We start from the raw sequence: 19,167 nt of genomic DNA, 5'->3' as shown, positions 1-19,167 counted from the left end.
TCACGGGTTACTGCAGCACAAACATCAGCGTTTCTGTCTTTAGCAGATAGTCGAGCCAGACTGTTGCTGTTTACAGAAAATCCGATAAGTAGCAGGCCAAACAAAATACATGCGAGTAAAAAAATCATAAGAGTACACCTTGGAATATGTACATAAGAAGGAACCACGGCTCTCACTCTTAGTAACAGATAAGATTACGGCACTGTGGCTTTACTAACACCGCTGATGTAATTCATATAAATTTTTTACGTATTTGCGATGTAATTTAAATTTTATTTCTTTAAAAGCAGATTTGTGATGTAATTTAAATTAATTTTTCAAAATTTTATTAAAGCGGATTTTCGTACTTAGTTATATTTATTTTTGGTCATAATACATAGTGTACTATTCCAGTTATTCTTTACCGTTATATTAATGCCGCGTACGTATACGCCGTAATATGTATATGTATAGTTTTCGCCGTACTTTTGGCCATATTCGCCATGGCATTTGGTAAGTCCATCCTCCCCGGTAATTAACGCAACAATTTGCACGAGCCCGCTCCGCTTAGACTTATGTGTGAATTTCAAAATAATTAGAACCGAATCAGTGAATTAATTTTTCACATACAGCATGCTGAATATATTATTAGTAATTTTGTGGTCTAGCAATCTATCCGATCACGTGTTTCACGATCTGTCGGAATTCATTCTTTATTTCAACGCTGGTCCAGCGTTGATTACTCGTACATTCGATATCCAAGTGGAATATCATTCTTGCGTCACAGAATATAAAAAATTGCAGCTTTTCTTAAAGTGCCAGAGTATGTATTACAGGATGCCGCTCATTAATGTTTTACGACTGCCCAGCGAATCATAATGATCAAATCCTTCAAACGCAGACAGCCAGTTCTCGAACCGGAATCTACCGGTCCAAGTGCCCATACACGTATTTTGTGGCTTTTGTGGTACGCTCACACAGAAGTATTATATATAATTACGGACAGATACAAAAATTTCATCTGACCTCTCTTGGATCCTCTCTGACCAACTAGATCCTGTTTCACCAACATTACACAACTAATTTATAAGCCCACTATTGCGCCTGTTAATCACAAGCAGTTATATTTAGCTTCGCTTTACGCGTGACCTTTCGCCAATATCTTACCAGCACCAGCTTAACGAGTAATTCGTTAGGTTTCTGGAGTGTGCCGGTGTAGATTTATCATAATGAAGCTTCTAACAGTTTTCGCCGTACTTTTGGCCATATTCGCCATGGCATTTGGTAAGTCCATACTCCTCGGTATTAATTAATGCAACAATTTGCACGAGCCCGCTCCGCTTCGACTTATGTATGAATTTCAAAGTAATTAGAATCGAATCAGTGAATTAATTTTTCACATACAGCATGCTGAATATATTATTAGTAATTTTTACTGGAATTATAATTCACTGAAAACCACAGTGCCTTGTTCATGGAATCGGCTTCGAACTGGCATTGATAAACTAGAGTAGGTTATCCTCACTAGATTGAATTTAATTTAACTCTAGATTGAATTTTGTTATTTGATTATTATTAGCATTTCTATTTTAATTTTGTACCACCGGAATTTATTTATTCTTTTAGTATCAAAAATATTTGATCAAGTTAACGTCCAAATTTTTCGCAGGAGCATCCATAAAAAAAGATGACAAGGCACCGGAAGAGCACCGGAAAGAAGAGCCGAAGGACACCAAGAATATCAAAACCTTCAAAACAGCCAACACCGGACGGCAAGCGCGCCAGCTGGGTATCGGCGGCGGGATGGGCTACGGTGGACGGTTGGCCGGTTTACAGAGCCAACTGCAAGGCATTTGTAAGTTAATACGCAATATTTTCATTTAATTTGATTTTAATTCAAATTATATTATTACTGCCAGTTCAATCCCCCACAAAGATCAGCATCGTCCGGTCCGTGGGTTTTTCTAATCAGCGTAATAAAATTACGTTAAGAAAGTTGTTAAATATTTCTACCATAATTACTGCAAAACATTTGACCAATAACAATAAAGCCGGCGAACGAATATAATTAATTTTAGAAATCTCACTAAAAATAACAGTACGAGTCTTAATAACAATATTACTTGTTTTACAATATCGTATCAATGTTTTACAATGTGTTTTAAATAAAAAAATCCTTAAAAAAATAAATTTAACGCGTGTATCCAATCCACGAATACTGTGACCAATTTTGATAATCATTGTCCACAGCATCCGGCTACGGTTACGGCTACAATAACGCCGTGGGATTGGGCGGATTAGGTGTGAACAACGGATACGGACTGGCGCTGCCCTTCGGTGGCCTTTTAGGATGAAGAAAACGTTGTCTAACATAAGACTATTCTTTTCGTTAATCTCTTGTCCGGGTTAAACTGGGCTGGCCTGATTTAACAACCGCTGCACGGTGATGAATGGACGCTGAATGTGTGTCAAGTTCGGGCTGGTTCCGTGTTTCCACTGTCGACTGATTGAACAAAACCAGAGGAAATACGTCGCCTGATTTTTCGTTTGGTTTTCGAGCGTACTTATTTCTCTTCTACCGCGGCTTTTCATTTTTTAATTTACTGATCCTTATTTATTCTCGTAATTTCTGTTGAAAGCAGACAGGTCACGGAAAACAAATTAAAATTAAAACTAATTAAATGCACAGGGTAACAATTCCATAACATAGGTAAAAACAACTGTTTGTGTCGTAAATCGAACGCGACGAATTTAATCGTTGTCGTCCATGCCATCGGCATTCTGCGCATTATCATCCAGTTCTTGTCGGATATGGCTTTTCTTCACTTTCTTCCGGCTGGAATTATCTATAGAACATGCAAAATTTAGATAGAATAAAATGTAAAATAATAAGTTGAACATACAACGAATCTAAATTAATTTACCATGTATTCATTAAATGGATATATGAAGGAATTTTACGTTTTTGAATATTACGTTGTTCGATTCCCAGATGAGTAACTTTTATCTCATAAAATCAAACCAAAAAAAGTATAAAATTTTCAAAATACCAAAACTAAATTCCAATAGTCTTAAAAGTCTCCCAAGTGGAGTTTGGCTACTGTTGGTTCGATAATAATAAAAATAAAAAAGAACGATAATAATAAAAATAAATAAAAATAAAAAACCAAAACGTACCGGCACGAAAATGTTCGGCGGTTTTACTGCGCAACACATCCACATCCTGTTCATCAGTGGCGGCCCATTCCAGAACCAGACGACGCGAGTACAAGTGCGTACTGTGGCACAGGGCGTCAAACGCTCTCTACAAATCCAAATAAAATACTTATTTCCAAATTTCAAGAAACGCTGATTACGGAGATTTTATTACGTTATCTTTTCTGCATTTTTTTAATTTTAAAAATTAAAAATGGACGTCGATTATTTTTAGTGCGGGAATAAACTCTACAAACTGCTAACAACAACAAATCCGTCAAACAAAACAAAATGTAACGGAGTGAGGAGAAATATAAATCTCACAAAAAAACGACAAATTACAATATCTTGATACCAATTAATATGGAAAAAATAAGAATTCAAGAGAAAACATTGTAAAAAATCAATTACACAGACCTTGGCATCGGCCTTGGTGTGGAAATCCACGAATCCGAATCCCCGGTGCGTGCCTACTTCGCCCATCTTTTTCGGGAGACGAACGGATTTCAATTCTCCAAATACTCTATAAAGAAATTTCTGCAAAATATATATTATACATTTCTGCAATTCATTAAACTAAGTAAGCAGAATTACTAATCAGCACATGATCTTTAATCGCGACAAAAACCACATACTTGAAAACATCGCGCACTTCCTTCTCCGTCGCCTGGAAGGGGATATTGCGCACGGCAATCTTAGTGGACGGGGCATGCGCGGTCGACATCTCCTTGCGCTTTGCCGACGACGTCTCACTGTGAAACAAAAATACTATTTCATTTTACAGTCACGAATATACAAATTAGCTTCAAAAAGCGCTGCTGCAAAATCATCTTATCAACAAAATCTTCGCCAAAAACAAACTGCTAACACTTACAATACATCACAGCTGCGAAAGGCAATAAGACCTAAACTTACACCAGCGTCCTGATTTCCAGATTAAAAATATTACTACCAAAAAGTGCAAACACGGTAACATTATATTTAGCGTCAAGATTTTCACCGGCCGTTTATGCGAGCATAAATCAGTTCTAACCTTCACACTACGATTTCACTGCACTGTACGTATTGACAGGCTCAAACATCCGAGAAAGAATCCATCATAAAATTAATGCAGTCACACCAGCCAACCATTGTCGTAATCAACATGTGCTTCCACATAAAAAATTATCGTTAATTACACTTCTTGTCTTCTTCATCCAATACACGAGTAAAACATGAGTATTTTCCCACACATCGAAAAATCATTGCTATTTCTCAACTAAAAATAATTTACGGCTATTTCATCAGTCAGATCATTCCTGTCACAAAATGGCCTAAGAAATGGGGAAAAAATTACATTTAAATACAGTTAAACAGGATAACATTCCGTATACGCTCTGAAAATGCTAATAATTGATTTATTTCACTGACTTGGTAGTGCGGTCGGACATTTTCAGCTCCAGGGCGTGCCCATCCAGCTGCTGATGCTGGAGCTTCTTCAGTGCTTCCTGCGCGGACTGCGGTGTGGTGAATTCGACAAATCCGTACCCCATCGACAGAAGTCCGCCTGTGCAGCGAGAAAAGCATGAGACTTCCGGCAAATATTGTAAAAACAAAATAATAACTTTGATTAATTGTAAAAATCAGTTTCCCCAAAGCGCACGGGAGCCATTCACAATTTTCAAAAAAGTAAATAAATTTACCAAAAAAAACAGTCTTGCGCCGCATTTCATCTCCTACAGCAAAAGAAATTTTCCAAGAGAAAAAAGTACTACGAAGCGTTGAATGTGCATTCCATGGTCATTTCAAATAATCTAGTTGAGAACACAAGAACAATATAGCGGCCTATCACGCCATCACACTACGATCTTTCATATATTTTGGGAAAACCTCTAGCGGTAAATCACAACGTTCATTTCCGAAAGAAGCCGAAATTTTCATTGAAGTGATGGCAAACATGCAAGTCAGTTGTAACGGTAATACTGAAATTTTATTGTCTGATCCAGCTGTTCAATAAAATTTAAAAATCGCTACGCACACAAAACAAACTGCCACAAAATTATTTCAAACTATCATTTTCAATTAAATTTTTAATGCTTTTATTTCTTGGCAAGCCATAAAATTTACACTCTTCCAAAACTTGCTCTCTTCAATAAAAAATTAAAAGATTCCTTAACACTGCTAATTCCTTAACTTAATAAAAATACACTAATTAAAATAACCGGAAAGTAGATTATTACGCGATAAATGAACAACGCACAGAAAAACATCCAAGTGAAAATGTTTATTGAAAATGAAAGAAAACTCATCTTGCAGATAACAAATACAAGAAACAAATTTTTACGCATTCGCATTTACGTATACATCACGTGATTTACCGTTTTGCCGTGGATTTTTCTTCCGTGCGACAGTCGCCTTTCTCACACGTCCTACAGCTGAGAAAAACTGCAAACCAAAAGCAGAATAATAATACAAATAAAAAGACCAGCCCCGAAAGCGTTCGGCAGCCATCGTACTTCGTGCAGCGATGCGTCGGTGGTGTTAAAACTGAGGTTCTTCACGAACAGCGTCGATCCGGGAACACTGTCCGTCGCGCTGTCATCGGCATTCTCCGCAGGCAAGACTTCTGTCTTCGCACTGGCTGTTGTGGGCTCCGCAGGTGTTTTGGCGGCGGGCGTGGCGGGAGGCAGAGGAGCCGCACCCAGCGCATCCGCCGGTGCCCATTCCAGAAACAGCGGTAAACTGCCAAACTGCAAAAAACCTTGTTACTGGAAACGCACGAAAAAATTGTATTTTTTTGCATGAAAAAATTCCGAATAAATTTAACTAGGTCCGAACAGCGCAGAAATTTACAAAAAAATTACGGAAACTTCCCAAGAAAGAAAATTTTCGAAAGCCGTTACATGAGCACTTATTGGCACATTGTAATCAGGCATATTAAACCATCGTACTACGATCTTGTTCTAAATTTATTCATCATTTATAGGGAAGTACGTAGTACTGCAATAAGGTATTTTTTAGTGCTATTCCCAAAGCAGTGATACACTGCCAAACTGCACAGAACCGGGTTACTCGAATCGTTCAAAAAAACGTAGATCTCTTATGCATGAAAAAATTCCTGATAAATTTAATTATGCCCGAAGAAAACGGGAATTTAAATAAAAATTATGGAAACTTTCCCCAGAAGAAAATTTACTCGAAAGCGCTAAATGCACCATGCACATTTAATGGTGGGAATCAGATTCAGCCAGCGCACTACGATCTCCCACTGTATTTGTGCAATATTATAGCGAATTAGACATTAGTACTGCAATTACTGCATCAAATTTCCTGGACGAAAAGCTCCTTCCTGCTTCCTCCTACTTCTTCCCCATAAATTTATTAACGTTAGCAGCAAACAGGAATTTTCATACTAAAAAAATGAAATTTTTACCAAGGAGAAACTGCACTCGTAAGCGTTAAATACCTCGTATATATTTAATCATTTTAATGATCATTTTCCGAATGTATAGCCGGGACGACACCATGCCATCACACTACGATCTCCCACAGAATCAACGCAAACTTATAGCAAAGTACTGCAACTGCTATTGAAAGTTATTTAAGGGAAATTTTCACGCTAGTGATGGCAAAATAAAAGGCTGTTGGAACAGTTTGCTGTCAGAGTACTAAACCAACAAACCTTAATATAGGCCAGCTTCCGGAAGGCCTTCTTGGCATCCGTCGCATCGGCCATCTCCACCAGGGCGCTGACACCGGACGGCGGCATCACCAGCCGCACCACACTGCCTTCGTCCTGGAACAGCTTCAGGATGGCGCTGGACTGGGTGCCGGCGGGGAGATTCTTCACGAGGATCACAGTCTTACTGCGCGCCGACGCCGGCTGAAAAAACAAGACAAAAAATGTACCAGAAATCAAAAATGCCAGACTAACACAACCAAATCGAACGAATGCCGTAAAAAAAATGAAACAATAAAAGAAACTACTTTTTGAAATTAAGAAATAAAAACAAAATTAAACATGAATATTCCAAAAACTTTATCATTGTACAAAGCAGATATGAATTTTTTTTACAAAAAAAAATTTCTTCCCAAAGAGAGAAGGTACCGCGAATCGGTAAATACACATTCAAAGGACATTATGCTGTAAAATCTTGACCTAGAATTTACCAGCCATCACACTACGATTTTCCGCTGTATGTATGCATGAACTATATCCCTCCGTTTTCAAAACAGTAAACAAGTCACAATTAATATCGCAAAAAATATTCCAGAAAAAAACCGGGAATTTTGAGATGCCTATAATAGGATCCTAAATTAAATTTTTCAAAAGAAGAACAGAAGAATCATACGTCTGCTGCTTAAGCTATAACTGTAAAGAACTCCGTGGCACTATCAGGCCATCGTGATAAATATAAAACTACAAAATACCCGTGAAAAAGCGTCCAGATTGACGCCGTTAGCGATGAGGAAATCGCGGGTCTCGTTGACGATCTGCGTCTCCCCCAGGGCCAGACGCACGGCGGTGCTCTGCTTGGACGCATCACTGTCCAGGACCGCGCTCTTGGAGACGTTGTAGCGCTGCGCCATGGCGTCCACCACGGAGTTAACGCCGATAAACAGGCTGTTCCAGTTGTGCGCTCTGCAAAGCAAACGCACGGCGAAATTCAGAAAAAATTATTCAGATTTCGTAACCACGCTAATTCTTATATTTCCACAAAATTCAGATATAATATAATAAACTCTTTGGATAAAGACTAACGCCTCAACTCTCTGACTGCAGTCAGGAGAAAAATATGAAAATTTCACAGAAAAACAAATCAGAAATATAATATATGTACACACATTTGAGTCAAGAAACTGACAAGCGAGAACAAAAAACTGGACCATACTTCTGACTGTCTTCTTTTTGTTTTTCGGCTTTTTCCTTTTTAAAGGAGCTTTCTTTTGCAGGTTTCTTCTCCGTGTGCTGTTCCTCTGGTTTCGGCTGAGCCGGCATCACGTGCAACGTTCTTCCCTAAACCAAACCGTAGGACAATTTTAAAATTCCCATTGTAATTTAATTTCGCATTTTCATTTTAAAATTCGCATTCCCACTGCTGATTTTAAATCAGCAGCAATAAATAATCGACCAAAAAATAATTTCATACAAATGCTACTGAAACCTATATTCCAATTAATTAGCAGTCTTTTTTACAAATATTTTGCAGTCCTAAATTAATTTTGCATGCAGTATTAAAACGCAACGAATGCTGATATTTGACGCAAGTTACAAATAAAAAACGCCTGCCACTAATAAAAGTCAAGAAATAAAACAACATTTCGAAGGAATCATTCAGTCCGGTAACGTTAGATCGACATTCAACTCCAGCAAGATTCTCAGCACGTCAACAAACACACATGTAATCCATTGCAATAAGCGTATACGGGAACTCACCTGAAAGTCTTTTCCGTCCAGCGCGTTGAGCGCTTTCACGGCGTCTTCGGGAAGAGCGAACGTGACGATCCCATAACCACGGCATTTTTTGGTCATCTGATCAACGGGTAGCGTGATTTCCACGACCAACCCTGTACCGAATGATCAAACAGTTTAAATTGTGTTATCAGTTCAAGCGACAACAAAACAGAAATTTACTGCTGACAGGTACGTACATCTGTACAAAGATTACACACCTTTAACTGCAATAACAACAATCCGATACAATAATGTGTCAAGAAAAAGTTTAGAATGTTCCTTATTCGTTAAATTTAGCTTCGTTATTGTTTTATTTTGACATATCATTTGATAGACAGCCATTGATAACAACGGTAATTGGTACACGTTCGTGGCAGTGCACTACAACTTTCTATTTTCTAAACATAATTTCACGATCGATAAACTGGTGATCTTCACGAAAGCAACAAATAACCGCAACGTGTAAGTATATGATTATAAGTAGCGATTTTATAATACGACACACCAGTAACGCCATGACAATTACCGCAATTTTAAGTACTATGTTCAACTAATTACCGTCTAGCTAATGTGTCGTTAGTATTTAGAAAGAAATGGCAGCCTATCAGACAAAGTACAACCGAACAACAAATACCGTGCAAGTTGGATATTTAACAGTAAATTCCCACACCACTAAGGAAATTATGAAAAAGTGGGTTCCTGCATAAGATAAAGAAAGCCTACCTAATATGCACAATAATGTCTTACCGAATTTTGAGCAGAGCTTCTCCAAATCGTCACTGGTGCAGCGGAAACACAGATTCCGGATGAACAACCGGCCTGAATCGCCGACCGGTTCGACAGCCGAATCGGGGGATTTTTTGGATGGATTATCTGCGGCGTCCACAGGATCAGCCGCATCGGCGTCCTCCTCATTCTGGCAGCGTACAATGTGTACGGCGGAGCCATTGAATAAGCGCTGATCATACCGCACCGCTTTGGTAACGTCTTCCGCGTTGTTAAACTGGGCGAAAGCGATATCTACGGGATCAGGAATATCGGCCATAATAACACAAACATTCACATTATGTTTAAATAAAATAAAATCGAGAAAAGGAAAATTCTCACACTAATTTGTACAATTAATTGTGTACTGTATTAAAGGCACATTAATAACTGGCCAAAGTTTGTTTTGGCATCGCACTACGCTCGAACATGCTTAATATATTCATATATACAGCCTACAGGGTAATTTACTAACAAAGTTAAATTACTCACTAACAAAGATAGTACGAGTATAACATATTCGCTAAAAATGTTTTGAAAATTTACCTCAGCTAAAAATGAATGTCAACAATAACCGTAAAATGTGCAAACAAAATTTAATAAACAGTGAAATAATAAACAATGTTAAACAGTAATACAATAAACAGTAAAATAAGCAGAAATAAGCCAAATTTTGATTAAGGAAATGTATAAAAATTCACTGAATCTTATACAGTATACCATAAAATTTTTTTCCGCGAACTCACACCCACCTCGAGCTTTTTTAGGCAAATGCACCCGTGTCGGCACCAGGGGCTTGAAAAACTCCCGAATGCTCTCCTTCTTGGCGCCTTTCGGCAATTTCTTGATTTTCACCGCGAATTTCATTTTATTGAAATCCTCCTTCTTGTCCCCCACCGCCACTTCCGGTTCCTCTTCCGTCTTTTTCTCTTTACTCTCCGGCACCACACCGACATCATCGTTATCCCATAAACTGCCTTTTTTCCGCTGCACCTCCAGGAATTCCACGAATTCGGGATTGTCGCGGATTTTATCGAACATGGCGCGTTCCGCTTCCGACAACAAGGGATTCCGCAACAGCTGCTCGAAACGATTTAAGGCCACTCTGGAGGGTTTCTTCGCGGCAGGTGTCGCTGGGGATTTTGTAGATTTTTGTTGGGCTTTTTCGCGGGCTTGGAAACGGGAGGAATCGGCGCTATGCTGAGACCAGGCGCGCGGTTTATCCGGATCGCCCAGATCGCGGCACAATTCCACCTGATCAAAAGTGCGTGAACTATGTCATAAATAAACTACTGATATCAGTTGAACATTTCCATAATTATTATACTTAACTAATTGTAAGAATAATATCAATGCAACTGATGTCAGGATTTATTGTCTGGACAAACGGAAATTATTCGTCTTGCCATCCTTGCGACGTTATTTCAATGAATTAAATTGAATAAAAAAAAGGACCGAAATCAGTCTATTCAATTTTTGCCGTAATTTTTTGAAAACCCAACGAAATTCCGCAATTAAAAAAAACCTCCAAAGAATCCTCCAATGATTTTATTTACAAAAGTACTTTGGTTTAAATAAAGCGCCGAATAATTTGTAGCGCAAAATTTCAGCCAGAATAAAAACCGAAAAACTAGTACATTTGCTCTGTTTCAGAATGAAAAAAAAAACACTAAAAAATGTCAAATCCAACAAGACTTTAAATTTAAAACAAACAAATAAAACTACAAAACAAAAGTTAGAAACCGAATCGGACGGACATAAAATGATAACACTTAATTCTTCCTGGAATGTCTCTAAATGCAGAACAACGGCACAAAATTCAAATGCTCAAACGAATGAAATAAACCAAGAACGAAATCAGACTACAATCAAATAAATAAATTAAAATAAAAAAATTATTCAAATTAATAAACTAAAATAAAAAAATCAATCAAAATTAATAAATTAACCAAATTCAAATTATAAATTTTCTCTGGATTTTCCCGAAAGAAGAAAAAACGCACAATATTCCGAAATTCAAATGGGAAAAAAAATAAATTTACAAATAAAATCAAGAACAATATAAAAGTATGAAATTATCAATTTTCCCTGAATTTCTCTGCAGAGGAACGGCACACAAATGGAATACATGAATTGAAAATTATTAAGAAAGCCAAATCCATAAAATTATTTGTAAACAAATAATCTAGTTTTTGGCGAATCTCAAGAGGAGGCTGTACACATCTATAAAAATTAACTGCAGAAATTCAATACAAATTTTACCTTAATTCTGGACGTATCAATGAAGGTGCTGTTGAAATAATCCATGGCCGTCTTGGCGTCATCCTCCGAGAAGAAGCCGACGAATCCGAATTTGCGAAAAATCCCATTTTTGGTGTACTTGAGCTTCACGTCCGTCACGCTGCCTTTCTGCTCAAAGATGCTCTTCAGTCGCTCTTCGGTTATCTGCAACGACACAGAATTCGATAAACAAAGCTTTCGTAGCAGTTAAGACAAATAAAATAACAAAACAATAAATCGATAAGACTATTAATAAAATTAAAAAATAAATATGGAATCGTGTCTTCAAAGCAGCGGTAAATAAAACGACCACATAGAACCCAGGGGAAAGGCCAGAAACTCGCGAGGAACCCTGGCAAAGTTCGCCATGAGAGCCGCGTTTAATTGGCCACGCAGCAGCTTTCCATTGGTGGCTTTGGCAGAAAACGCATCATGGATGATTACTTACTCCATTAGGAAGGTTTTGTACAAACAATTTCGACATGGTCAAGCTTCCATGAACCCCGCGCAAACTGCAGCCCAACGAAGAAAATGTCAGTGGGAATCAATCGGATGGTCACTAATGAAGAGTTTCAGTTATCCGTAATGCACAGAGGACTAGTAGTTCGAAGCAATTCACAAGCGTCAAGTTTTTCAATTCAATTCAACAAGTGGAAAACCTTTTGTTATAAAACAATCATGACTGGAAAACTGTGAAATCCCAAAGAAAAAAAAACAGAAACAGCTGCGAAATCCGAATGAAAATCAAAATCGCCATATCAAAATTTTAAAAGAATCAAAAGACAGAGCGATATTTTACTCCTTGGTATTGCGCAATCCACATTTTGGCAGCCGACTCCAGGTGGCAGCCACTAGACACGCTCGAGTTAAAACTATATTAATATTAATTATTATTATTCTTTAAAACTATTATTATCTAAATTAATATTATTTAAAACAACCAAAACAACCAATTTAGATGTTTAATCAATATCTTCTGAATATAGCGTAAAATTATATAGAAAAGAACAAACAAGAATTACATAAATAAATATAAATAAATTAACTTCCGGTTGCGGTGTTATTACTGTTATAACGGTAAAACATCACAAAAAGTTCAAATGCATTCAGGTGTGCCAAAAGTTGTCACATTATGTTAAACAGTAATAAATAAACAATATTAGATAATGGTAATATTAAAAATCATTCTAATATTAATAATAACGTTGAACAATATTGTTTTAGTAAATATTAGTAGGCTCGTACTGTAATAAACAAGCATGGATGTGTCACATCACTCACATGTGTGCTCTAAACACTCACCTGTTACTGCACAAGCTGAGTGCACATATTAATTACGTATATAAAAATCAGGTTTTATACGAGAAACCGATATTAAGTAGTTGGGCAAGACTATACTGGCGGACTGTGCATCCACATCAAAAAATAATTTTGACTTGGTAAAAAATGCGAGTTCTACAGTATATCGTAACGGAGCCAGGAGAGTTCCTTTCAGACACAGAAAACCCTAACTCTAGCGTCCAATCAGCGGTTAAGGCGGTGGGATTAAAAAGTCACAGAACTTCCGGCACTGTATCGTACACAACGCATTTAAAGTCCGTGGCGAGACAGCCTAATAATGTGTAACATTAACGTCGGTGTTGACCTTTCTGTGGAATGTAGGCTGAGTTTCAATAAGTAATCTTTTAAAATTTTTCCCGAGTTTTGTTAAATGGCTTAGTAAAATCGCTAAGTTTCTTTATTATTTTCCGAAATTTTACAGTTAAGTTTCGTCAAATTTTTCCAAAAGGCTGAAAATTGTCCGCTTCGCTGCTGAAATCTTGACGATTTTCAACCTCTTCTCTGAACTAACCGTGAGTAAATATTTCATAACGGCCCAGATATGGTATATAAAATTAACAAAACAGGAAAAAACAAATAAGAAAACATCATCGGGTTTTTCGACTTCGTCCAAGCTCCTGCGAATTCGTTAATTGCCGCGCTGTCCGGGAAACGCATGCCGCTTTGTAATAACGACCGTGATCACCGTTGGACGCGCCGGGGATAAATACCGGTAGAGTCTTCGCATGCGGTTGAACGCGAACCTCCCACCACGGTACGCGCCGTACCCACAGAGCGACAGCCACAACCCCGTCACCACACCGGGCGCAAACATCTGGAAGGCGGACGGCGGCGGGATGGTCTCCAGATTCGCCATCTCCTCCGGCGACAGCGGGGGATTGTTCCAGGCCCGTTGGATACCGGCCACATGCGCGATCCCCACGACACCCACCGTCACCCGGCCCCGCGGACCCTCCGCAGTCAGCACCGGCTGCGACACAGACTGCTGCAGCGACCCCGCCAGCCAGACATCCCGCTCCTGTACAATGGCCCGGTACACCGTGGGACACGCCGCGGCGAATGTGGCCTGCAGTTCCTCCACGACAGCGCGCCAGCGGCGCGTTTCCACGTTCTCCGGGCTGAAGATAACCGTCCGCATGGTGCGGATTTTGAACCCGACACACTGCAGTCGTTCCCACAGGGAGAGGGGATTCATGGCGCGCTGACTCGTGATGCTCCAGCGACGATCCCCCAGCTGCAGCGTGCAGTGGGGAATGTTCCCCGCCTCCCGGTAGGCGGTGCGCATGTCACCACCCTCCAGCCCAAATTTTTCCACGTAGACGGCGGCTAATTTTAGCACGAAGAACGCCATGATGGCCTTGAGGAAGCCGATTTCTTTGGCCACGGATTTCACGCGTTCCATCGTCAGGTCGTTCAGGACAAGATGGGCGTGGTCTTCATCGAATAAAGACTTATCCGTTAACAGGCCCATCCGTTCTGCAAACATGTTTCAATCAACAGTTAGCATAGCTATGGAGCTGAAACGCAGCGAAAAGGCACTCGTATGATAACTAACATCTAAGTAAAATAAGAGAAAATTGTATTTCTGCAGTTATTCATTTATTTTCCATTTATTGGTTTGTTAATCCCTTTTGTTTATTGATTCGTTAAGAATGATTGCAAATATATTACTGCTACGAAAGATATTTATTCGTAAGTTGTAAAATATGAATTTAGAAAATATTTATTAGGTAAATACGAAATATCAGTACTGTAAGAAATTAATGTCAACAAATACTAACATTTCTTCGTAAAATATTTATAAATATAAAATAAATAGAAAATATTAACCAATAATAATTCTTTAAATAAAATTCTCATAAAATCAATAGAACATAAATAATCAATATTCAATATACTACAGTAGTACATGTTTAATTATTGCGGCTTTACCTGAACATAGTTCCAGCATCACCGCATCCGGCTTGAGCGTCCGAATTAGGATTTCATGATTTCACCGGAAATTAATTTTATACGATTTTGTGGTAGATACGGCTTTGTTTCTTTAAAAAGAATTTAGATTTATCATTTTCTAGCCGTAAAATTTGTACACATCCCTGTAGAAGTACGAGTAGTTTCAGTATTATTTTATTTTAACGCCAATCAAAATGTTCTTTGCAAGACCAACGTTTCGCACATGCTTAACTTTTCTTTACGTACAGATACAGTACTCACGACGAAAAGGTTAATCTCGGCTCTGAACCGGAACGGGCGGCATTCAACATTTCACGAATTAATTACAGTAATTACTTTTATTCCTGTTAAGAGGAATTATGCAACAAGCCTCGACCTTTCGATATGACGGTCGTTCAAAAATACTGAACACAAGATCATCTTCTTAATCCGAAATTGCAAAACCATCAACATCCACGACAAAATTAAGCACCCACGATTTCCATAAAATGTACTATGTATATGTCACCGTATATATAATCACAGTTCGGGTTGTTTGTCCGGGAAGGCTTCTATCGTATCGTTGAACCCTTTGGCTACGGTTGTATAGCACGGCGAGGGATCCACCCGGGGACAGTCCGGCTTATTTGTGCTCCAGAGCGAGAGTTGAAAAGCGTTGACATCCAGACAGTATGGCTTCACAGCAGCGTTGACGGCGCCGCTTATCGTTTGCCGGTCGCTCGCCGTGATGTCCGTCGGTTTTTTTCTGGTATTAACATAGATATCGGGATAAGCGCATAAACCCGAACTGCTGTTTGTCGCGTAGCACAAATAGAAAATGGCGTACGTATCATAATCCGTCGCCAGAACAATGGAGCTATCCACACCTGAGAACAGAAACAAAAGGTCTTCAGCTGAAAAATTCAAGCAACGGCATTATATCCCACGCCCGACATAAAACCGAAACGTCATGACATACGTATACTCGTACAAATAGAGTACTTACCGATAAACAAGTGTTCTGGTTTCGCCCGCACTTTATACGCCTAATTACAAATTTTTCTGTTAGAGATCCACTCTTTGCACGGAAATTTTCGGGCAAAAAAATTAAACAGTTCACGTCTGCCGTCTTATATGCACAACGTTTCACATTATTGCTCCATCGAACTAATAATTATTATTTTGCACGTTATTTTCACATTGTTTTTCACGTTATTTTATGTTATATTTCACGTTTCACTTGTATTTTTCACTTTCATCTTTCATTTATTTATTTCACTTTTAATTTTTACGTTTCACATTCGGACACCTATCAGTACACCTACACCTCAGGAATTTAAAATCTTGCAGGGTTCTCGTGTGAACAGGTACTTTGAGATATTTTTCTTGAAAATGCAGTTGTTATTTTTTTTGCAGTCACGCGTTATGGCATCTGGTGCAGGTGTAGCACAATTTGTAAAATGCAGGCGATACCGAAGTAATAAATTGGGGGAAAAATGCATACTTTGAAGTGTGAGAATCAGAGTACCGTACAGGAGTAATTCGCAAAGGTTAGAAGACTTTCGCGTAATCATGATGCGAAAACGAAGCGTAAGCGTTTATACAACATACTACTGATAATATAGCAACTATTTTTGTTTGCATGCTGCTAATAATATGTATAGCATTAAGTATAAGTACTAGCATGCAGATAAAAATACAATGCAACGCATGTAAAAAAAAAGCTGTAAGGAAGCATAATGGTTTTACCCTGACATACCGGCTGATTCGCTCCTGTTTCGGGCAGGATTCGGGGGATTAAAGTACACACCGATCTGGCGTCCATCGGTGGTCATGTAGCAGATTTCCCGACTCGAACGGCACGTCGTATCGGAGGCATTATTGTAGAATAGCTGCTCCTGGACCATAATGGCTGCCGGTATCGTGGTCGTCGGGAAGAGCCCTTTGCCCAGAATGCGATAGAAGTTAATAGTGTTGCTGACTACACTGTCCACATCGCTGGCATTGGTATCTGGCGTCCAGGTGGCGTACGAGTACCATGTTCCCGTTAACTACATTGTCAAACGGGATGTTAAACAATCGTTAAAGTATGACACTGTGGCTTATGCGCTTCTTCATTTGGTACCAAAACTGATGTTAACAGCGCTATAACTGTATCCAAAATTTAGTTTTAAATGTAAGCATCAACATCAGTGTTGACCTTTCTACGGAATTTTAACCAAGCCGGTAAAATAACGGTCCTAGCCATTTTATGAATTAAGTACTACGCAAAATGGTGAAAATATTTCAAAATAAGCGTAACATGATAGTATCAAATGCGTCGTCAATGCTCTAATTACAGTGTAGATAAAAGATTGTGTACCCTATCGAGATCCACGGTTTGTCCCTTGACAGCATTGCCAATTCCACAAAAACCGTTAGATGAGGATGGATTCGTGCCGTACCCGGTCGAGGAATAACCACCTAAGCCGACATAGTTGCTTGCGCACCCAGACGACTGCCCGCGGACCACATCTGCTACGCCTACAACAAACAACAAAGGCTATTTTATTTCTAGCGAATCGCTACAACTTTTTCGTTACTATTCTCCGGTAACTAAAAAAACGTTTGCCACGATTTATATAATGTGCTGTTTCAAGTAACAATCAAAACCAGTCCGTTATAAATTCATCGAAAATTATGAGGGATATCCATATCTTCTTTAAAAATTAATTCGGAATAGAGTACAACAGTCACAAGTTTTCTAGAAATATCATAAAGGTTTTCACTGACCGGTTTACTTATGTAGAAAAACACAGCTTATAGTCAATACCACAGGCGGATATTATAAAACCGGCACAGTGTATCTGTTTACTGTATAAAACGTCGGTAGCAAATTACGGTGAACCGCTTACGGACTTACCAGCAGCAACAAAAAACCACCAAATATGCCTCAAACGAAGAGCCATTTTTGAAAAAAAAGAATATTCTGTAGGGAGTTAATTACTGCGCATTTTTATACATAGTTGTAACATTAATTTTCTAAAAGCAGCTTCTTGTGGTTTATAAATCAAGAAACGTTACATTTCGAGGTTCGTTTTTTGACACTCACGATCGTTACTTGTAGTGTTACTCGCTTACTGTAGACGAAATTAAGTCTGCGAACAATGACTTTTGATTACTTAATTTTTTTGTGGATTTCACCAAATATATTCCACAGTAAAGCGGCGCCGTATGAGGTTAACAGATCTACGCATTAATGTAAGCAGGTGTAAGTGCAATTAATGAGGTGTTTCCGGTATAATTCACAAATCACACATCCATGATTGGCCAAATGGCGGCTTCCAGTTCACGCTCTGTTTGCTTTATAAATGTCTATCCTCAAGGTGTTTGACAGTGTGTCTAATAATCAGGTCAAAATTTCATCAAGAAACTGAGATGCCGTGCAGAAGCATCACTCACAACTTGTTTCGACTTCAAGGGCATACTTTTTATGCGAGTGTGTCGGATAAGCAGAAAAGCCTACAATAATAATGTCGACTGTCGCCGTATATTACAAGCGTTTTCGCCGCATTTCACATTATGGCTTTGATAAAACAAAATCACTACTTCGAGATTCTCAACGAACCGAACACTTTCGTTGTATGAATCGACGAAACGAACACTCCGCTGCAGGAGCAATCCCGCCCTACAAGCGCGGCTGCTTAACGGGCAATACAGCCGGTTTTTGGTTTCATCCAGGATAGATGCGAGTGTGCGCCCTGTGCGGTTGGGTTAAGGATGAATAAGTGCGAGACCGTGCCCATTCAATGCAGTGAAAGTAAATTCTGTCAACCGTTCGGTTCGCTGGTTCATACAGCGAAAGGGATAAAATCTCGAGATATTCCTCCAACAGTTTACAACGTTCTTATGGACATTCTGTGCTTGTAATCAATTTTCAATGTGCACATTGGTATACACAATGAAACTTCAGTTTGAATAGTTATAAGTCAGTTTTGCCATGCGGAATATTGGAGTCTCTGTATTCGGTCGAACTATACTGTTTTTATGATCTCCAACCTAAACAAGGGCGCTACTTACATAAATCTAACCAAAAATCATAAATCATTCCAAAATTCGGGCTATCTGACACAATGTTCGCAAAGCTATCGTGTTCGCAAAGCAAAGCTTTCGCTGTTCAACGTGTGGCCACATCGCAACAGCCTCCCTTTGGCCCTTTATTTAGATATCTGTATATAGAAGTAGGTATATCTATAGAATAT

General features: G+C 38.8%; 4 protein-coding genes across 4 annotated transcripts; 1 reads left to right on the top strand and 3 right to left on the bottom strand.

The window, feature by feature from the left end:
• The first annotated feature begins 1,110 nt into the window (after positions 1 to 1,110).
• LOC129596860 (uncharacterized) lies at positions 1,111 to 2,446 on the top strand. The gene is made up of 3 exons (XM_055494244.1): positions 1,111 to 1,263; positions 1,649 to 1,834; positions 2,230 to 2,446. Exons 1-3 carry the CDS (start codon positions 1,209 to 1,211, stop codon positions 2,331 to 2,333), a joined length of 345 nt encoding a protein of 114 aa, XP_055350219.1. The 5' UTR covers positions 1,111 to 1,208; the 3' UTR covers positions 2,334 to 2,446.
• Positions 2,447 to 2,589: 143 nt separating this feature from the next.
• Positions 2,590 to 12,401, bottom strand: LOC129596794 (probable RNA-binding protein 19). The gene is made up of 15 exons (XM_055494160.1): positions 12,102 to 12,401; positions 11,636 to 11,818; positions 10,126 to 10,627; positions 9,356 to 9,628; positions 8,591 to 8,721; positions 8,046 to 8,170; positions 7,585 to 7,795; positions 6,836 to 7,036; positions 5,670 to 5,903; positions 5,532 to 5,598; positions 4,585 to 4,720; positions 3,810 to 3,926; positions 3,592 to 3,697; positions 3,157 to 3,283; positions 2,590 to 2,825 (listed from the first exon to the last, which is right to left on the bottom strand). The coding sequence occupies exons 1-15, from the start codon at positions 12,135 to 12,137 to the stop codon at positions 2,731 to 2,733; spliced, it is 2,544 nt and encodes an 847-aa protein (XP_055350135.1). The 5' UTR covers positions 12,138 to 12,401; the 3' UTR covers positions 2,590 to 2,730.
• Positions 12,402 to 13,516: 1,115 nt separating this feature from the next.
• On the bottom strand, positions 13,517 to 14,402 carry LOC129596844 (traB domain-containing protein-like). Its single transcript, XM_055494223.1, has one exon. The coding sequence runs from the start codon at positions 14,394 to 14,396 to the stop codon at positions 13,623 to 13,625; it is 774 nt and encodes a 257-aa protein (XP_055350198.1). The 5' UTR covers positions 14,397 to 14,402; the 3' UTR covers positions 13,517 to 13,622.
• Positions 14,403 to 15,466: 1,064 nt separating this feature from the next.
• Positions 15,467 to 17,930, bottom strand: LOC129596824 (uncharacterized). The gene is made up of 4 exons (XM_055494198.1): positions 17,829 to 17,930; positions 17,289 to 17,449; positions 16,686 to 16,977; positions 15,467 to 15,813 (listed from the first exon to the last, which is right to left on the bottom strand). Exons 1-4 carry the CDS (start codon positions 17,872 to 17,874, stop codon positions 15,467 to 15,469), a joined length of 846 nt encoding a protein of 281 aa, XP_055350173.1. The 5' UTR covers positions 17,875 to 17,930.
• Positions 17,931 to 19,167: the final 1,237 nt, after the last annotated feature.

The sequence above is a fragment of the Paramacrobiotus metropolitanus genome, unplaced genomic scaffold, assembly GCF_019649055.1.
Source record: "Paramacrobiotus metropolitanus isolate TYO unplaced genomic scaffold, Prichtersi_v1.0 Parri_scaffold0000096, whole genome shotgun sequence".
Taxonomy (NCBI): domain Eukaryota; kingdom Metazoa; phylum Tardigrada; class Eutardigrada; order Parachela; family Macrobiotidae; genus Paramacrobiotus; species Paramacrobiotus metropolitanus.
The sequence above is the reverse complement of the archived record's forward strand: the minus strand, read 5'-3'. Positions and strand labels throughout refer to the sequence as shown.